Genomic DNA, 15845 nt, shown 5'->3' with positions numbered 1-15845 from the left:
ATGAGAATTATTCAGTGATTTTACAGCCAAGATTACAAAATGAGTCCATAAGGTCTGCATGAATCTTGGTTATAAATGGTTAAACAGTCAAACAGGACAGACTGCACCAAATGTCATTTTTATTTACTTAAACCATTAGATGCTTGTAAAGCTCAACTTAGTACATTGTCACATTCTAACATTGTGTCATATGTCTTTATAATATATAACTTGTCATTTCTACTGCTGAAGATTAAACAGTGGTTTCCACCCTTTTTGTAGCTACATGCCTTATATTACCTTTCCCATTATAAACTTTTGAGGTTTACAATGGTATGTGTATTTAGATCCTACATGTTGTGTATTTAGATCCGACATGTATATTTACTTGAACTACTGTCGTCCTCGAGAAAGATGTATAGAAATTGTGTGCTGTACACCTTTATCAGTAAATAGGCTTCAACAGGAATGACAACCCAGCCAAAAGCAGCTGCCGCTCTTGTTTTTTATGGAGGAAATGTTTGCTTTCGCTCGGAGGATCAATCAGCTCCGGAGAGCCTGGACCACTCAGAGCGCCAAAGCTCACGAGCCGGTCAGCCAATAGGAATCCGCACAGGATTGAGGCTAGACGCGCCATTTTACTGCGTCCACAGCCATCCGGCAAGATGGTCCCCCTGCTTTGTCTTCACTGACCGGAGTTGTTTCGGTTTTCTCTTGCCTCTTCTCGCTTTCACACTAGTGAAAATCTGCATGCTCGACTGAGCTGGGCTGCCTGGGCCAAAGACAAAACCCGTGTTTGTCAGTCAAGAAATGACGACGGCGAGAAGTAGGTACGAACACTTGTCTTGTTTGTTTAGACAAGTCAGTTTTGCATTGATTGCCGTGCTTGTCTTAGCTAGCGGCGAGCCGGGCCATAGGAGCCTATTTGCTAGTTAGCAAGCTAGGCTAGCTTGGTTGTAGCCGTTAGCTGCGCGGCCGGCAATGCTCAAGTTCGCGCACACGGATATTCAGACGCACACATGCGCATACAGGGATGTTTGTCAAAGTGATCAAAATCCTAAATGTGATTGATTTTTTTTATTGAGTGGTAGTTTTCGTTGTGTTAATTGGAGCAAGCTAAATGTTGCATTGCTAGTCGGGATGCTATACGAGGCAGTGCCAGTCTGCGGTTAGCGCGCGGGTTGGTGTCATGGCATCGTCACAGGGAGAAAAAGGCCTGTGCATGCAGCGGTGCATGCCCATGCACTGGAGCTTGTGTGAACGGCCGAGACTGCAAGGTTGCCAGGGCAACACGGGGGCAGTGAAAAGAAGTAGTTCTGTACCAATAGTAAACGGGCTAATATTAGCAGAGCTGAACTTGGCATCCCTGATAGTCGGCACTTTGTGACTTGTCAAAACCCGGAAAGACTTCGCTGAAGATAAAGAAGCTGCAAATACAGATAGGTGGGCTCTTTTCTTTCTCCCGCGGAAGAACTGAGTAGGAATCGTACGGCCGGCTGCTGCTAGCAAGCCCGAGTGATTGTTCACATCTCGTAGCATCTAATCAGCACGTTATGATGACGCAAAAGGGCAAAATAAACAGCAGCGGCTCTGTCTGCAGAGCGGCATGCTCCAAAGATGTGTCTATAAAGCATCCAGGTCACAGCGGTATATTTAATTGTATGATTGTGCGGACTCGCAAAACCTGCGGTTTGGCTTTTGTTTTCATCAGGAGCTCATTTAGCTGCATTTAGTTCAGTTTTGTTGGAGTTTGTTTACGGAAGACCGCCACTGGAGGGACATAAGTACAGTAGGATTGTGTGCACATAAATGTTGGCATAGCTTTGTTTTCATGCTGTGGTGTACTGGAAATAATATAAATATATAAAATCACCGTTAGAGAAACAGTTGGCCTATCAAGCAAATACAGATTGTTTTGGTCTGAGTTGCGCACTTTTGGAGACATCGGCCCTTTTCTGAATATCATAGAATAGAATAGAATAGCTTTTTATTGTTACTGTTACAAGAACAGTGAAAGGCAGTTTGGCATCTCTCCATGTGTGTGGAGTACACAATAGCGTAAGTATTTACACATATACACACATCATAAAGCTAAATGCCACTTTCCCCGTGCTTCTTAAAGCCTCACTGAATACACTCATGAAGAATAACTCCATAGTTATTAAAAGAAAAGCTCTGTTGCGAGTGGCTTTATGTGGGAACTATTTTTTTTTTCTCTTGTACTTGTCTACATCCGCCAACCACAGGAAGCATGGACCTAGCAACCGTTACATTTCACCTGAAGGACATGAAAGATTACATCCTGTTACAGTGTGAAGAGCTGGAGCCTCTCATCATAGTAGATGCACAGTGGGGTGGGGGGGGGGGGGGTAGTAACTACTATAAAACAAGGAGTGGGACTATCCTTTTAAAAAAAAAAAAAAAAAGTAAACAGACCATATTTTGGTGTTTTGGCACTTTGAGCACCACAATGCAATTAACTCCAGTTTATTCAAGATATAACTCTCAATAGCTATAAAATTGGGACGGAGGCAAAAACAGTTATTTCTTTTTTCGCCACCTAAAGCAGGGACGTCAGAATCAAAGTCCAAAATTCTTGCCCTCCTTTACATTTTCCGAAGCCATCCAATGGGCTGGACACCCTACCTTAAAGAAAAATGTAATGTGTTTGTCTTTTATATCATAATTTTGTCTGCTGCTGTTGATATTCTTGTTATTCTATATTTATAGTAGTGATATGCTGTTGGTCTTGGGCTTTATACAGAGCAGCCTGCAGAGCACCATGGTACAACAGAAGATCTGAAATGTTTAGATTGAAATTAAAGACAAAAGCTCAGTTTAAATGCAGAATGTGAACATAGATTCATACAGTAAATGCATGTAGCTGTACTTTTTTAAATGTGTTTTTTCCCTCTAGTTTCTTACTGTTCTGTCGGATGTAATATGGTACCAGAAAGCAAACTTTTTTTTGTAAGTTTTTTTTTTTTGCAAATGTTTTTTCAGGTAAAATGAGTCTGGCTGCTTCAGAATCACACTTAGACCAAATGGCGGAAAAGGAAGAAGAGGTAAGTTCACCACTTGTTTGTTTTAGACTTTTTAAATGTTTGAAACTTGTTCATTCTCAAGCAACTAAAATATATTTTATATCGTTGCCAGCCTGGTAGCTCAGCAGAAACTATGAAGCCCTCCTCTTCTCGCAACAAGAGGTGCGGAGCAGATTTCTTAAATATGTCAGCCTTTTGTTGTTGCTTATGCACTTGTATGCGGTCAAAATAGCTCGCAGAGATGATACAGATTGAAATGTTAAAGTTGATTCCCTGACTTATTGCAGGAAGCCCACCTCTGTAGCTAAGCACACGGACCAGAATGGATCTGAGTCCTCGGCCGAAAGTGAAGGTGCCACTTCTGACAATCCTTCAGACAGTAACACGGGGAGTGTTTCTAAAGGTATGAACTGTACGAAGGTATTTCTGAATTTTTATGCAAGATGTCGTGGATGCCTGGGTTGCAAACGGAGCTGATTTGTTCTTCAGGCACTTTAGTGATGAGGCCAGCTGGGAATGAAAACAAAGGTGCTATGAAGCTCAGAGTGGATTTCAAACAGAAAAAAACAGGTAATTATATTTCTCATTAAAATGTGTGTTTACAGTGTTTCTCACAGAATTAAATCAGATTTTTGGCAGGTGTGGTACAAAAAGAGGTGTAAAAGTAAACGTACATTGTGACAATAAATAAGGTAATAGGAATCAGCTGCTTCTTCAGTGAGTTCCTCGTCTAGTGGATTGACTTGTACTCCAAAAGTGCAGCTGGCAACAGTAGACCTGATTCTCCTGTTGCCAGCTGCAGTCCACGGTGTGGGCACGTGACCTCAAACTACCATGAGAGTGATCTGCCTGGCTTGCATTTAAGTAACTGGAGACAGTAATTTAACTGGTTAGAGGCAACTTAACTTTTAAAGTAAGGGTGAGGGGATTGGAATTGTGTCATTCTCTCAGACAGGGGAAAACATTAATATAGGCACACTGATTTGTCATGTTGACCGTTGAAAGTGAACCTGGATAAGATTTTCAAGTAAATGAAGTGGATTGTGAAAGTGATGTTTTTTTTCTTCCTTCTTGCTGTAGATGATACCCTGCAGAAGAAGGTAAACTGCACTGCCTGTGGAAAACAAGTGAACCAGTTCCAGCGTAACTCTGTGTTTGTTCATCCTGTGCTCAAAGTACTTATTTGCAAGGTAGAGACTTTGAGATGGACATTTCACATATTTTCATCATATTATTACAAGTTCTACCATTTTCACTATTTTTATTTTTATTTTTATATATATTTACGTTCTTTCTTCTTCCTCCAGTCATGCTACAAATACTATACAAGTGATGACATCAGCAGAGACTCTGATGGGATGGATGAGCAGTGCAGGTACACTACACTAATAAAACAGTGAATTTCTTTTAAAGTAATGTTTGGAGGAGTTTTTGAGGACCTCATTTGCTATTTGCCCTCAAACCATGTTAAATATTTTTTCTCCAGGTGGTGTGCTGAAGGCGGCAAACTCATCTGCTGTGACTACTGCAACAATGCCTTTTGCAAGAAGTGCATTCTGCGCAACCTGGGCAGGAAGGAGCTGTCAGGCATTACTGATGAGAACTCAAAGTGGCACTGTTATGTCTGCAGATCAGAGCCCCTCCAGGATCTGGTCTCCAAATGCAGTCGCGTCATGGAGAAACAGCAGCTTAAGCAAAAGAAAACGGAGAAGACGGAGGAACGTGAGAGCAAGAAGCATAAGAACAAAGCAGCCAAAGAGCACAAAGCAGTCGTCAATGGAAAAGAACACACAGAAGACTCGGGGACCATGACATTCTCCTACAGAAAACTGCACATACCAAAAGAACTTGTAAAGAAAGCAAAAAAGCTTGTTGAAACTACAACTGGGTTGAACAATACTTTCATCCAGTTCATTCAACAGGAAGCCGAGGACCAGGGAGATAGATCTATCAGGTATCGGCATTTGAAAGCCTTCAAGGCCGTGCTTTCTGATTTGAGAAAAGCTCACAGTGCTTTAGAGGAGGCTTTGGAGCCTGAGTTTAGAAACATGGAGTTGCAGAATGGCAATGAAGGCCAGCATGTTGTTAGAAAAAGCACTAATGTTGAGGCAGTTGCAGAAAATGATACCGCGGACAACATTGCAGATTCGGTATGTGAGAGCGATCCACCTAAAGAGGTGGATGAGGAGACGCTTCAGGAGCAGGATGTGGAAAAAGATCAGGTGTCAGAACAGAGTGAAATGAAAGATCACCAAACGGAAGTTGACGCAACCCAAAGGACAGTTAAAAAAGAAGTTTGTGAAGATGGGCTGGTGTCTGCTGGTGAAATGTCCTTAGATCATGATATTATGTCTGTGCCGCCTTCGGTTCCTGAAGAGCTTTTTCAGATGGTGGAGAGTCTTGCAGATTCTACAATGCTGTCACAGGCTGACACAACCTCAGTCACCGATGCTGAGTCACAGTCTAATGGAAACCCAACAAACACTCAGCAGCCCCAGCCCAAGGTAAAGAACCTTATAGTGAAACTGACTCCTGTCCCAGTTGTTACAACGTGTGGGTCAAGGTCATTCAGGTCCAAAAACAAAGAAAAGGGCACCGAGATGTCAAAAAAGTCTGAACAAGAATGCGAGGAGGAAGAAAATGCCGCTTCTGATGAAGTAGATGGAACCAAGAGCCCACCACCCAGCCGTCGCTCTAGCAGAGTGAAGACTACTCCTTTGAGAAAGCAGTCTGAGAATAAGGACAAGAATGTGTCCTCTGACTCGGATTCAGAGTCAGAGGAAGATCACAAAGACAAGGTCAAGTCTTCCAAGAAATCCAGGAGCACTAAAAAGGAAGACGAGAAACAGGCCAAGGCTTCTGATAAAAAGACAGCTGACTCTGATTCGGATGAAGTTCCTGATGTACTGATGGAAAAAGCAACAGCAGGCGACAGCACTGATGAGGGAAGCGCCAATTCTAAAAAGCATTCACTCAAACTAAACCCATCCACAGAAGACGCAGAGAAATTGTCCAAACGCAAAAGGAAGTCTGTAAGCTCTGATTCAGACCTAGCAAGTAAAGGTAAGAAGACTTCCAAGAAGAAGAAACGGAACGGCTCAGACTCCTCAGACTCGGACTCTGATGAGAAGGACAGTAAAGTGGGTGTAGCGAGGAGGAGATCTACCCGTGTAAAGAAGCAGGATGACACAAAAGAGGAAAGCAAAAACTCACCTGAGACGAAGCCAAAGAGGTCCTATGAAAAGAAGAGCAAGGGAAAGAGCTCTAGAACATCCTCAAAGCTACAGTTGACCTCTAGTGATGAGGATGAGGAGGCAGAGGAGCCTGAAGGTGCCTCTGGGGAGGACAGCGACGAGCAAAAGATCAAACCTATTGTGGAGGATAACGTTTTGGCGGGCAGTGCAGCCTTTATTCAATCCTCAGGTACACCTGGAAGTTTTACAACATGAATTAAATAAATTAAATGTGCTGATGAATGCGCTTCAGGAGGACAGAGATGTTTTAAACTTTTCTTGTAATGACCTGCATGGCCTTCAGTTAGCTACACGTGTGTATGGAAAACTACTTTAACATTTAATCTTTAACCACAGCGGAAACAACAGCATCTTTTTGAGCTATTACCATCAAAGCCAACAGTTTTGACCCAAGGCAGTTCCTCTTAAAGATATCTCCAGTTTATATCTCCTCAGCCAGAATGATTCATATCAGCAATTTATTTCTTACTGGAACTGTCCAGCTGTAGTAACCTAAATAATTGCGACATTTAGCCCTGACTTCTGTTCAAACTCTGTATTATACTTCCATATACATGGGATAATTTTGATTACTCTCTTTATTCTTATTAAAGTCATCTACAAGTTCATGGCAGTATAAAAGAAAATTGTGAAGGAATCATTCTAATTTAGCAATTTTTTTTATATTGATAATGTCTTTCATCTGTTTAACTGTCAGAGAGGTTTGCTATAATGTGTGGTGTTTTGTACAGGAGATGAAGTGGACACTAAAGAGGGAATTACTGGGATTTGTGACGATGATGACGACGATCCTGAGAACAGGTACTTATAAAAGAAATTGATTCTCCCAACTAGGCATCAAGTGGGTATCAACATCATTCAGTCCCAACAGTGAAACGTGAGGTTTAGCATTAGCAGATCGAACAGCTGCATTTGTCATTTTTGTAAATTGCAAACAAAAACAGCTAGGAAATTGTTCTTCTTTCATTTCAAATAATTGACACTGTCTGTAAGGCTGCACTGGTATATCAGTATTTTTAGCAGTGTTTATAATGGTGTCGTAGTACCAGTAGTATTCAGTTGCTACATTGAAACAATCTCAAAGGAGAAACTGGTGTTCGAATGCTCTGATTTATATTATATTGCACTAACTTTACAAGGTTCCACACAAATGTTTTATTTGTTTGTTCGTTTTTTGGGGCTAGAATGTTTTTGTAAAATCAGGTTTTTATAATTTTATTTCTCTTTACCTGCAGGATTGCGAAGAAAATGCTTCTTGCCCAAATAAAATCAAACTACTCGGGAGCAGAGAGCTCCTCTGACAATGAAGAGGCAGAAAAGGAGGAGAAGTCCTCCAAGAAAGTTAAAAAAGAAAATGAAGAAGACGAGCAGCAAGGTAGAAATTTGTTAAATAATCCTAGGATTTTATTTATTTATTTTTTTTAATAATACTCATCTTCATGAACATTTTCAAAACATTTTTTTCTTTCCATGAAGATGATGAGGATACAGAAGACTCTGGCTCTGATGTCGAAGTGAAGAAGAGTGGCAGACGCCATAAACTGCTTCGTCATAAACTCTCACTGAGTGAGGGTGAATCAGGAGAGGAGAAGGCTGCTGGGAAAGAGAAGAAGAAGGGCAAGAAGAAGTCGGGACGGAAAGGTTTGTTCTGAAATTACAATTCAGTCTCTGTGCCACGTCCTACTTGAGGTTAAAATATTTGAAGAAGCGGTTAGATGACAGGTTTTCGTTTTGTTTTTTTATTTGCATTTCAGTGGACAGTGATGACTCTGCAGACTCAGACTTTGAAAAGCCAGAGTCCAGTGCAGAGTCAGCCGTGAGTGAGGTGGTTAGCGACTCAGACAATGAAGACAAGCGTCGAAAGACCAGGTGAGAAGAAAGAACTCCAACCAGTGGTGGTGACTTATTTCACTGGTGGTGGATCCGGACAAATCTAGTATTGTTCTTTTTATTCCTGCAGAGCTGCGAAGAAGAAGGATGATGAAAAACAGAGAAGTTATGCTCAGAAGAAGAAGCGACGCAGGATCAAAGTTCAGGATTCTTCTTCAAGCAATGAGAAGGTGTTTTAAATGCAGTGCACTTGGTGCTCCTAAACTGTCCCAAAGCTTCTTTTTTCATAGTAGGATTACTAGGTAGAGGAAATGGAGCCACGTGAAATTTACCAAGTCAAGTCATGCATGACGTTTAAAATGTTATTTAAACTTACCCTGGAGTGTGTTGTGGGGATTATTGAGGCCACAAACCAATCATGGGGCTGCTCGGCTACTGATCATAGGAAGTGCTTTTTTTTTTTTTTTTCCCCCTGCGCCTAAGGGCTGAACATCAGAGGGCTGAACTTGATGTTCATTTCCACAGAGTGGAGAGGAGGGCGGGGAGGACCAAGATGGAGAAGGACGCAAAGGCCGAAAGAAGATCCGCAAAATTCTGAAGGATGACAAGCTGCGGACGGAGACGAGGGATGCTCTGAAAGAAGAGGAGGAGAGGAGGAAGCGCATAGCTGAGAGAGAGGCACTCAGGGAGAAACTTCGAGAGGTAAAGATGAAATGTGCGGCTGTTATCAGGAATATAGACTCGATATTCAAAGCCGTGAGCTGTTGTAGGAAGTGGAAAGAAAATGAAGAGTTTCCACTGAATATTAGTTGTTAGAGGATCTAATGATGAGCAGTACGTTTCATTATTTGCACTTTATACTAAATCAAATCATGTGTCTTAAGTTTTTCAGATCAAGCAGTTGGAGAGTCTGCTTTGGAAGTTATAGTAATTACCATAAAACAAATATATGAATCAAAGATTAAGAAAGGTTAGTGTGAAAAGATGGGCTGTCAACTAGCTTGTGAATTACACTGCTGTGAAACTAACAGGGATCCTGCACTTTCACGATCGGTGTGTATGCCAATGCAAATTTATGTTTAATAGGCCAATAACACATTTCCTGACCAATCTCTCTATTACTACAAATTTAAACTTGGCACAAATGCTGGTAGGTTAGAACTCATCACGCTGATTTTGAGTTGGTTCTCGGTGGGAATGCTGCTGCAGTGTGGGTGGTAAAAATCCAGAGTGAAATCAAGTCGAATGGATATGTTTTTTTGTTTTTTTTGGTAGAGAAAATAATGACAATAAAGGGATTTGCTAAACTGCCATGTGGACCATTCAGTCACAGAAATTTAATTGTGATAACATTTTTGTTATTGGGATCTATAGTGTATGGGGTAGACTTTTTTTGTGGTGCACGACATTTGAGAACCACTAAATCTCTTCTTTTTTTGGGGGGGGGGTCAGTAAGATGAAACTTGCAGAAATTGTCCTGCTAAATAAAATCTGAATGCTTCCTGTTGTCCTGTATCTCCTGCATATGATGTAAAATGTTCCTGGTGTTTGTACCAGGACTCTGGCAGCTGTGGCCTTTGAACCACTCTGCTCATCCTCCCTTTTGCCTGCAATGGCACAATTTTTTTTTTTTTTTTAACCTTCATCTAAAAGAAGCCCATAGCAGTCCGCTGATGGCTGCCTCTGGGAGCAGTACTGCCAACAGTAAGTGGGTTGGTGGAGCTGCTGGTCCAAATCAAACATTTGCTGGAGAGAAGCAGATGTTGGGGAGATGAGGGCCACATAGAACCACAGCTGTCTCCATTTTTGTTTCTTGTTCTCTATTATCTCCCTGTTGTATTATTGGTGGTTGTGTGTTAGTGTTAGCGTTAGCATGGTTTCATAACAGCCTGTATGTATCCAGCATACAAAGTGCCAGTTGTGGTGGCTACATTGGTTGCCAATATTAATGACCCATGTAAAAAGTCAGCCATGTGCTCATAATTCAGGGGTAGCTCTGCTGTTAAATACATTTAAAGGACATTTTTTAGAAAATGAAAGTGTAACGAGCAGCAGGGTGTTTCTGTAAGTACTTAATTTTTTAATTAAAATGAATAAAATGCGCCATGGTTTAGTCAGAATTGCCAAAAGTGCATGATGGATTTTTCTCTTAATTTGTGAAATTGACCATGCATTAGCCTAAACGGGCATCCTTCACATACACAGACATAAGACAGAGGTATTTTGTTGGAGATACAAAGTGAGAAATTTAACATACTGGAAGAATTAGTGATATATTTCTTTTACTTAAAACGTTATTTCCAGATTTTAGAATTAAAATAATCTTTTTGGCTCTTCTTCATTTTGCAGGTGATTGTGGTGGAGGAGTCTTCCCAGGTTGTCTGCCCCATCACTACCAAGCTGGTGCTGGACGAGGACGAAGAAACCAAAGAGCCTCTGGTGCAGGTGCACAGGAACCTGGTGACAAAGCTCAAACCTCACCAGGTTGATGGTAAGGACACAATGCACAGAGAATTTTGAACCGGTAGGAGCTGGAGAAAAAAAAATAAGCAAAGCAAGCTTGAGGTGCTCGGCACTGATGTTTCCTATCGTGTGTGTTTTGTGTCCCTGTCAGGAGTGCAGTTTATGTGGGACTGTTGCTGTGAATCGGTGAAAAAAATTGAGAAGTCTTCTGGCTCTGGCTGCATCCTTGCCCACTGTATGGGCCTGGGAAAGACTCTGCAAGTGAGTTACTTGCCTTATATTGGCTGTGTTCATTTTCACTCTTGTGCGAACTACACCAGTTGTGTAATGCAGTGTTTTTAGCTGCCCCAAACTTACAGAAATGACCTCCTGTGGAACTTTAGAACAGCACAGAGAAGCAGTTGTCAAAATCAGTGCTTATATTAAAAAGCAGTCTGATAAAAATATTCCAAAGCTCTGTGCTGTTGGTGCAACATTTGACTCGTTTTGTCCTGTAGGTGGTGACATTTCTTCACACGTTGCTGCTTTGTGAGAAGCTCGAATTCACCACAGCACTGGTGGTTTGCCCCCTGAACACTGTCCTTAACTGGCTCAATGAATTTGAAAAGTGGCAAGAAGGAATGAAGGATGAAGAGAGTTTAGAGGTAATGAGTTGCCCTTGTGACCTTTCAAGCCTTTTCTGTTTCCAGTGCGTTGCTCAGCATATTTACCTTTGGTGTGCTCAACAGGTAACTGAGCTGGCCACAGTGAAGAGGCCACAGGAGCGAGCATACGCCCTTCAGCGATGGCAGGAGATGGGCGGCATTATGATCATGGGCTACGAAATGTACCGAAACCTGACGCAGGGCAGGAACATCAAGAGCAAGAAGCTCAAAGAGACTTTTCAGAAGACTCTGGTAGATCCAGGTAGAGTGATTTTTACGTTACATGTTATGGACTTAGGTTATCTTTCTGTGCTCCTAAAAATCAATCTTGTGGTCCAAATGATCCTTTTTATAAACTGATATAAACTAAAACGAACCTTAACTTTAAGTGAGTACATCTCTGGCTGAATGTAGACTCAGTCCTGGGGTTGTTTTTTGCACGTTAGCTGTTCTAATGTGGCCACATGTACCAAATTAGCCAAACTGTTTTCATTTTCTTTTGTTTACATCTGAGCCTGTTACTGGTAAACCCCTTTTTTTCGATGTGCGTGCCATTCCAGCGGTGTGACCTGATCTGAAATTGGCCGCATTAAAATTATCCTTGTGTTCATTTTTACTAGGGCCAGACTTGGTGATCTGTGATGAAGGCCATGTCTTGAAGAATGAGGCCTCTGCAGTGTCCAAAGCAATGAACTCTATCAGGACTAGGAGGAGGATTGTGCTGACTGGAACGCCGCTGCAAAATAACCTTATTGAATGTGAGACTTCCTGCTATCATCCATGTGAATCATTTATATGGATGATTTTTGTTTACTTTTTAAAAATAACTTTTCTGACTTTTGTCTCCTTACCAGACCACTGCATGGTGAACTTCATTAAGGAAAACCTGCTTGGTTCAGTTAAGGAGTTTAGGAACCGCTTTATTAACCCCATCCAGAACGGTCAGTGTGCCGACTCCACCCTACAAGATGTCCGGGTCATGAAGAAAAGAGCTCACATTCTTTATGAGATGCTTGCTGGATGCGTCCAGGTATATATTTAAAAAAACGTTTTTGTGTTTGAAATGATTCTCTCAGGCCTCCTTTGACTTCCTGCTTAAATAATGCATTTGCTTTTCCTACAGAGGAAAGATTACACTGCACTCACCAAGTTCCTACCTCCCAAGCATGAGTATGTGTTGTCAGTCAGAATGACTCCAATCCAGGGTAAACTTTACAGATACTACCTGGAGCACTTCACAGGTGAGAACCAAGCATTAGTGCAGTTTGTTTTTTGCTTTGTTGATGTTCCACAACCCTAAGTTTTAGTCCCAACCAGAGGAAAACTCTTTGGTACTAAAATTGTGTTAATTTAACTCCCTTCCATATTTTTCCCATGGTTATACACGCCCTGCTGCAGTGGCTCTCTGCCTCACCAGTGTGGGCCCATGGTGCAGTTTGACAACCACTGCTTTAAACTATTTGGATCTTTGGGGGTTATGAACAGCAGGGACTCTTGTGGCTGCTAGCAGTGCTTTCCCAGTGACAAGTCTGATCTGATTGCCCATACAAAGATTTAGACCACACTTAGACTAAAACAAAATTAGGGAATTCGACTGGAAAACATGTATAGGCTAGGACTAGGTTAAATCCTACTGCGGGAGTTCTGTTTCTCTTGAAAGTGCTCTCCTTACTGGATTTGCTCAGACAAGGTTTTTAGATAAATGGAGGGTCTTTCTGGTGGCGCATTGTTAAGTCATTAGGTGAACTTTTCCTCTGAGTGTGTGTGTGTGTTTGTGTGTAAGAGTGGCAGCTGGCACAGTGCCGCAGGCAGGGTTTAAGCCCAGTTTCCCACGTCTCCCTAATGAAGAGCTCTGGGAGTGAGGGAACAGAGGGTGTGGGGTAAGAGGGGAGGGATGTGGGGCATAAAGGAAAGGGAAAGAAATTTCTAGGGAGAAGGGGCCAGAGGTTTTACACCAAAAGCAAAAACAAAGAACAGGAGGGCTGGTATGTAAGAACAGGAGTGTTTGGAGGGATTGTTGGTATGTGTTGTGGCTCATTAGGCTGGGTTGTCCACAGTGCACAGCGCTGATGTTGTGACAGAGGATTTAGTGTTTTAAAGTGGTGTCTTCAGACTAAAGACCACCACGGGTTGTGGTGGGAATAGCCATAAATATTCTCTCCTTTAATTCCACTGCTTATGTAAAACCTGAACTAACTTCTGATGTCTTGGGGTCAGTGCAGGTCAGCATCCTGAATAGGTACGTTAGTGTTTTAGCGACTGCTTTTTGCTCTAGGAAGCAGCTGATGGAGCAGATTATAAGGCTAAGAATTAGCTATTAATCATCAGCTTTATTGTGTTTTTGTGGTTTCAGTGTTCATTCCTTGAGAAGAATGAGTTGCACTTATTGCTTGGTTTTAGTTTTGTCTGTATAATTACTTTGTGAATGCGCTGCACAGTCAAATTCAAGCAAAGTTTTCAGGCCGTTGCACGTTTTCCACATTTTCAGACTAATCTAAAATGGATCGAATTAATTTTATTTTCTTGTCTGTCTGCACACAATACTCGACTGTATTCAAACAAAAACAGGTCTTTGGGTATTGTGTAAATGTAAGAAAAATAATGAAATGGCTAATTTGCAAGTATTCCGACCTTTGCATTTGTACTTTGTTGCTGAAGGACGTCTTGGCAGCCGAGCCGTCCTCAAATCTTATTAAAAGTGATCTCCCATCCTTCTTGGCAGAAAAATGTAAAAAACTCAACCAGGTTTGATGTGCCGATAATGTGCACAGCCATTTTCAGGTCTCTCTGGACATGCTTTGTTGAGTATTTCGTTGATGTCTGTACTCCCTAGCTCTCAGAGGCGATTTTTATCATCTTGGCTCAGGTTGATCTAAATGGTAAGGGAGTTTGCCCTTTTAGGAAATAGAGGGGAAAACATGATGCTATAAGACGACGAGAGCAAATAATTGAGTTAAATTTAATTCATATAGTACCAAATGTCGGCAATAGTCATCTCGAGGAGTTTGATATTGTAAGGCAAGCACCTTAAAATAATTGAGAAAACACCCCAACAATCAGACGACCCCCCTATGCGCAAGCACTTGATAACAGTGGGAAGTAAAAACCTCTGGCAGAATCAGGCTTAGGGCGGGGCAGCTGTCTGCTATAACCAGTTGGGGTTGAGGGGAGGAAGACAGGATAAAATACAGCCTGTGGAAGAGAAGTCAAAGATTAATAACTAATGCAGCACAATAGTCCTGATGATAATCTTTTTCATAACTGTTCAAAAACAGAATTGTTTCTGGAAAACATTTTTAGAGCTCAACCCAAGCCACTTTTGTATCTATCTGGCAGCACCTTTTAGGTCATTATCTTGTTGATGTGGACACTTTAGAGCTCTCAGGATCTCAGAGTATAGTTAGACTTCTTTTTTTTTAATCTATTTTTTGTATGCATCTGTCCAGCTAATCTCCCACATTATGTAACAGAAAAACTGTCACAGTCAGCCACCGCTGTGTTGACCTGTAGCAACAGTGTCAATGAGGCATTCCTGAATTGTGGTTTCCACGATACATGCTGTTGGATATCGTGACCAAATAATTCAATCTTTGTTTCGTCAGACAAGACGATATTTCTTCTAACTGTATGAAAGTCATTAAGGTTCCTTTTGGCAAACTCCCAGCAGGCTGTCATGTGTCTTTTAGACAGGAGCGACTTCCCCCTACTCTTACTATAAAGGCCTGATGGGTGGAGCGCTGACCTCTAATCAACTTTGAAAAGCATCTTGAGGATAATTGATAAAATTAGAGCTCAAATGTGAGTCTCACTCCAAATGCTGTTTTTGCTTTGTCTAAGGAGCTTGGAAAGAAAAGCGTCTGGACTTCTTTAGGTTGCTTGAAGACGTTTCACCTCTCATCCGAGAAGCTTCTTCAGTTCTAGGTTCTTCAGTTCTTCAGTTCAGTTCCTAGAACTGAAGAAGCTTCTCTGATGAGAGGTGAAACGTCTTCAAGCAACCTAAAGAAGTCCAGACGATTTTCTTTCCAAGCTCCTTAGACTACGATGACTCTGAGTACCAATTAAATATTTTGCTATATCCCCCTCTGGCCAGCATTAATCTGTATTAACTGTCAAATTACTGTTTACCTCAGCTGTGTGAACCTTCCATATCTGTTTACTGTGGAGGAGTCCAAAACTGGTTAGTCAAAGCTCATTTGTTGTTATGGCCGGCTAGTTGTGAGCAGTTCAGTTACTGGGGAGAAATGCATGTTTAATCTGCTGACAGTAACAAACTGTTTAATTATTACGACTAAACAATTTATGCACGTTTTAGACAGTGGAGTTGAGGCACGGGGTGTGGAAGGAAGATGGAGTGGATACAAGGGAGAGAGGGAGTAGTGGTGGAAAAGGTAGAGGAAGATGTGAAAAAAGAAGCGAATGATAATGTTGAGGTTTCAGAAGGAGGTATAAGATCCAAGGAAGAGGCGGTACATGGACTGCCACTCTTACTTCTCCTTCCATTCAGCCCTGTGTGGTTACAGCTTAAAGGGTTAATACTGACAGGTGTGAATTGTGTTTCTAACAATCTCCCATGACCAAAATATTTTTTTTAATTATTAAAAACAAGAGTTTATTTATTTATTGTTTTACAT

At 41.6% G+C, this 15845-nt stretch overlaps 1 protein-coding gene across 2 annotated transcripts in view; it reads left to right on the top strand.

The window, feature by feature from the left end:
- The first annotated feature begins 620 nt into the window (after positions 1 to 620).
- The window catches only part of atrx (ATRX chromatin remodeler), a 32938-nt gene continuing 17713 nt past the window's right edge, over positions 621 to 15845 (top strand). Inside the window, exons 1-21 of one of the 2 annotated variants that reach the window (XM_063491831.1) lie at positions 621 to 805; positions 2983 to 3044; positions 3136 to 3185; positions 3311 to 3426; positions 3513 to 3593; positions 4104 to 4213; positions 4331 to 4398; positions 4510 to 6446; positions 7009 to 7078; positions 7513 to 7652; positions 7754 to 7918; positions 8032 to 8146; positions 8238 to 8337; positions 8633 to 8809; positions 10457 to 10598; positions 10722 to 10831; positions 11068 to 11214; positions 11299 to 11476; positions 11835 to 11972; positions 12069 to 12244; positions 12338 to 12455. In XM_063491831.1, coding sequence (XP_063347901.1) covers positions 790 to 805; positions 2983 to 3044; positions 3136 to 3185; positions 3311 to 3426; positions 3513 to 3593; positions 4104 to 4213; positions 4331 to 4398; positions 4510 to 6446; positions 7009 to 7078; positions 7513 to 7652; positions 7754 to 7918; positions 8032 to 8146; positions 8238 to 8337; positions 8633 to 8809; positions 10457 to 10598; positions 10722 to 10831; positions 11068 to 11214; positions 11299 to 11476; positions 11835 to 11972; positions 12069 to 12244; positions 12338 to 12455 — 4216 coding nt within the window. In that variant the 5' untranslated portion in view covers positions 621 to 789. Of the gene's footprint in view, positions 810 to 2982; positions 3045 to 3135; positions 3186 to 3310; positions 3427 to 3512; positions 3594 to 4103; positions 4214 to 4330; positions 4399 to 4509; positions 6447 to 7008; positions 7079 to 7512; positions 7653 to 7753; positions 7919 to 8031; positions 8147 to 8237; positions 8338 to 8632; positions 8810 to 10456; positions 10599 to 10721; positions 10832 to 11067; positions 11215 to 11298; positions 11477 to 11834; positions 11973 to 12068; positions 12245 to 12337; positions 12456 to 15845 lie in introns of both variants that reach the window. The other variant, XM_063491841.1, reaches the window with a different exon arrangement.

The sequence above is a fragment of the Pelmatolapia mariae genome, linkage group LG2 (genome assembly GCF_036321145.2).
Source record: "Pelmatolapia mariae isolate MD_Pm_ZW linkage group LG2, Pm_UMD_F_2, whole genome shotgun sequence".
Lineage (NCBI taxonomy): Eukaryota > Metazoa > Chordata > Actinopteri > Cichliformes > Cichlidae > Pelmatolapia > Pelmatolapia mariae.
The sequence above is the reverse complement of the archived record's forward strand: the minus strand, read 5'-3'. Positions and strand labels throughout refer to the sequence as shown.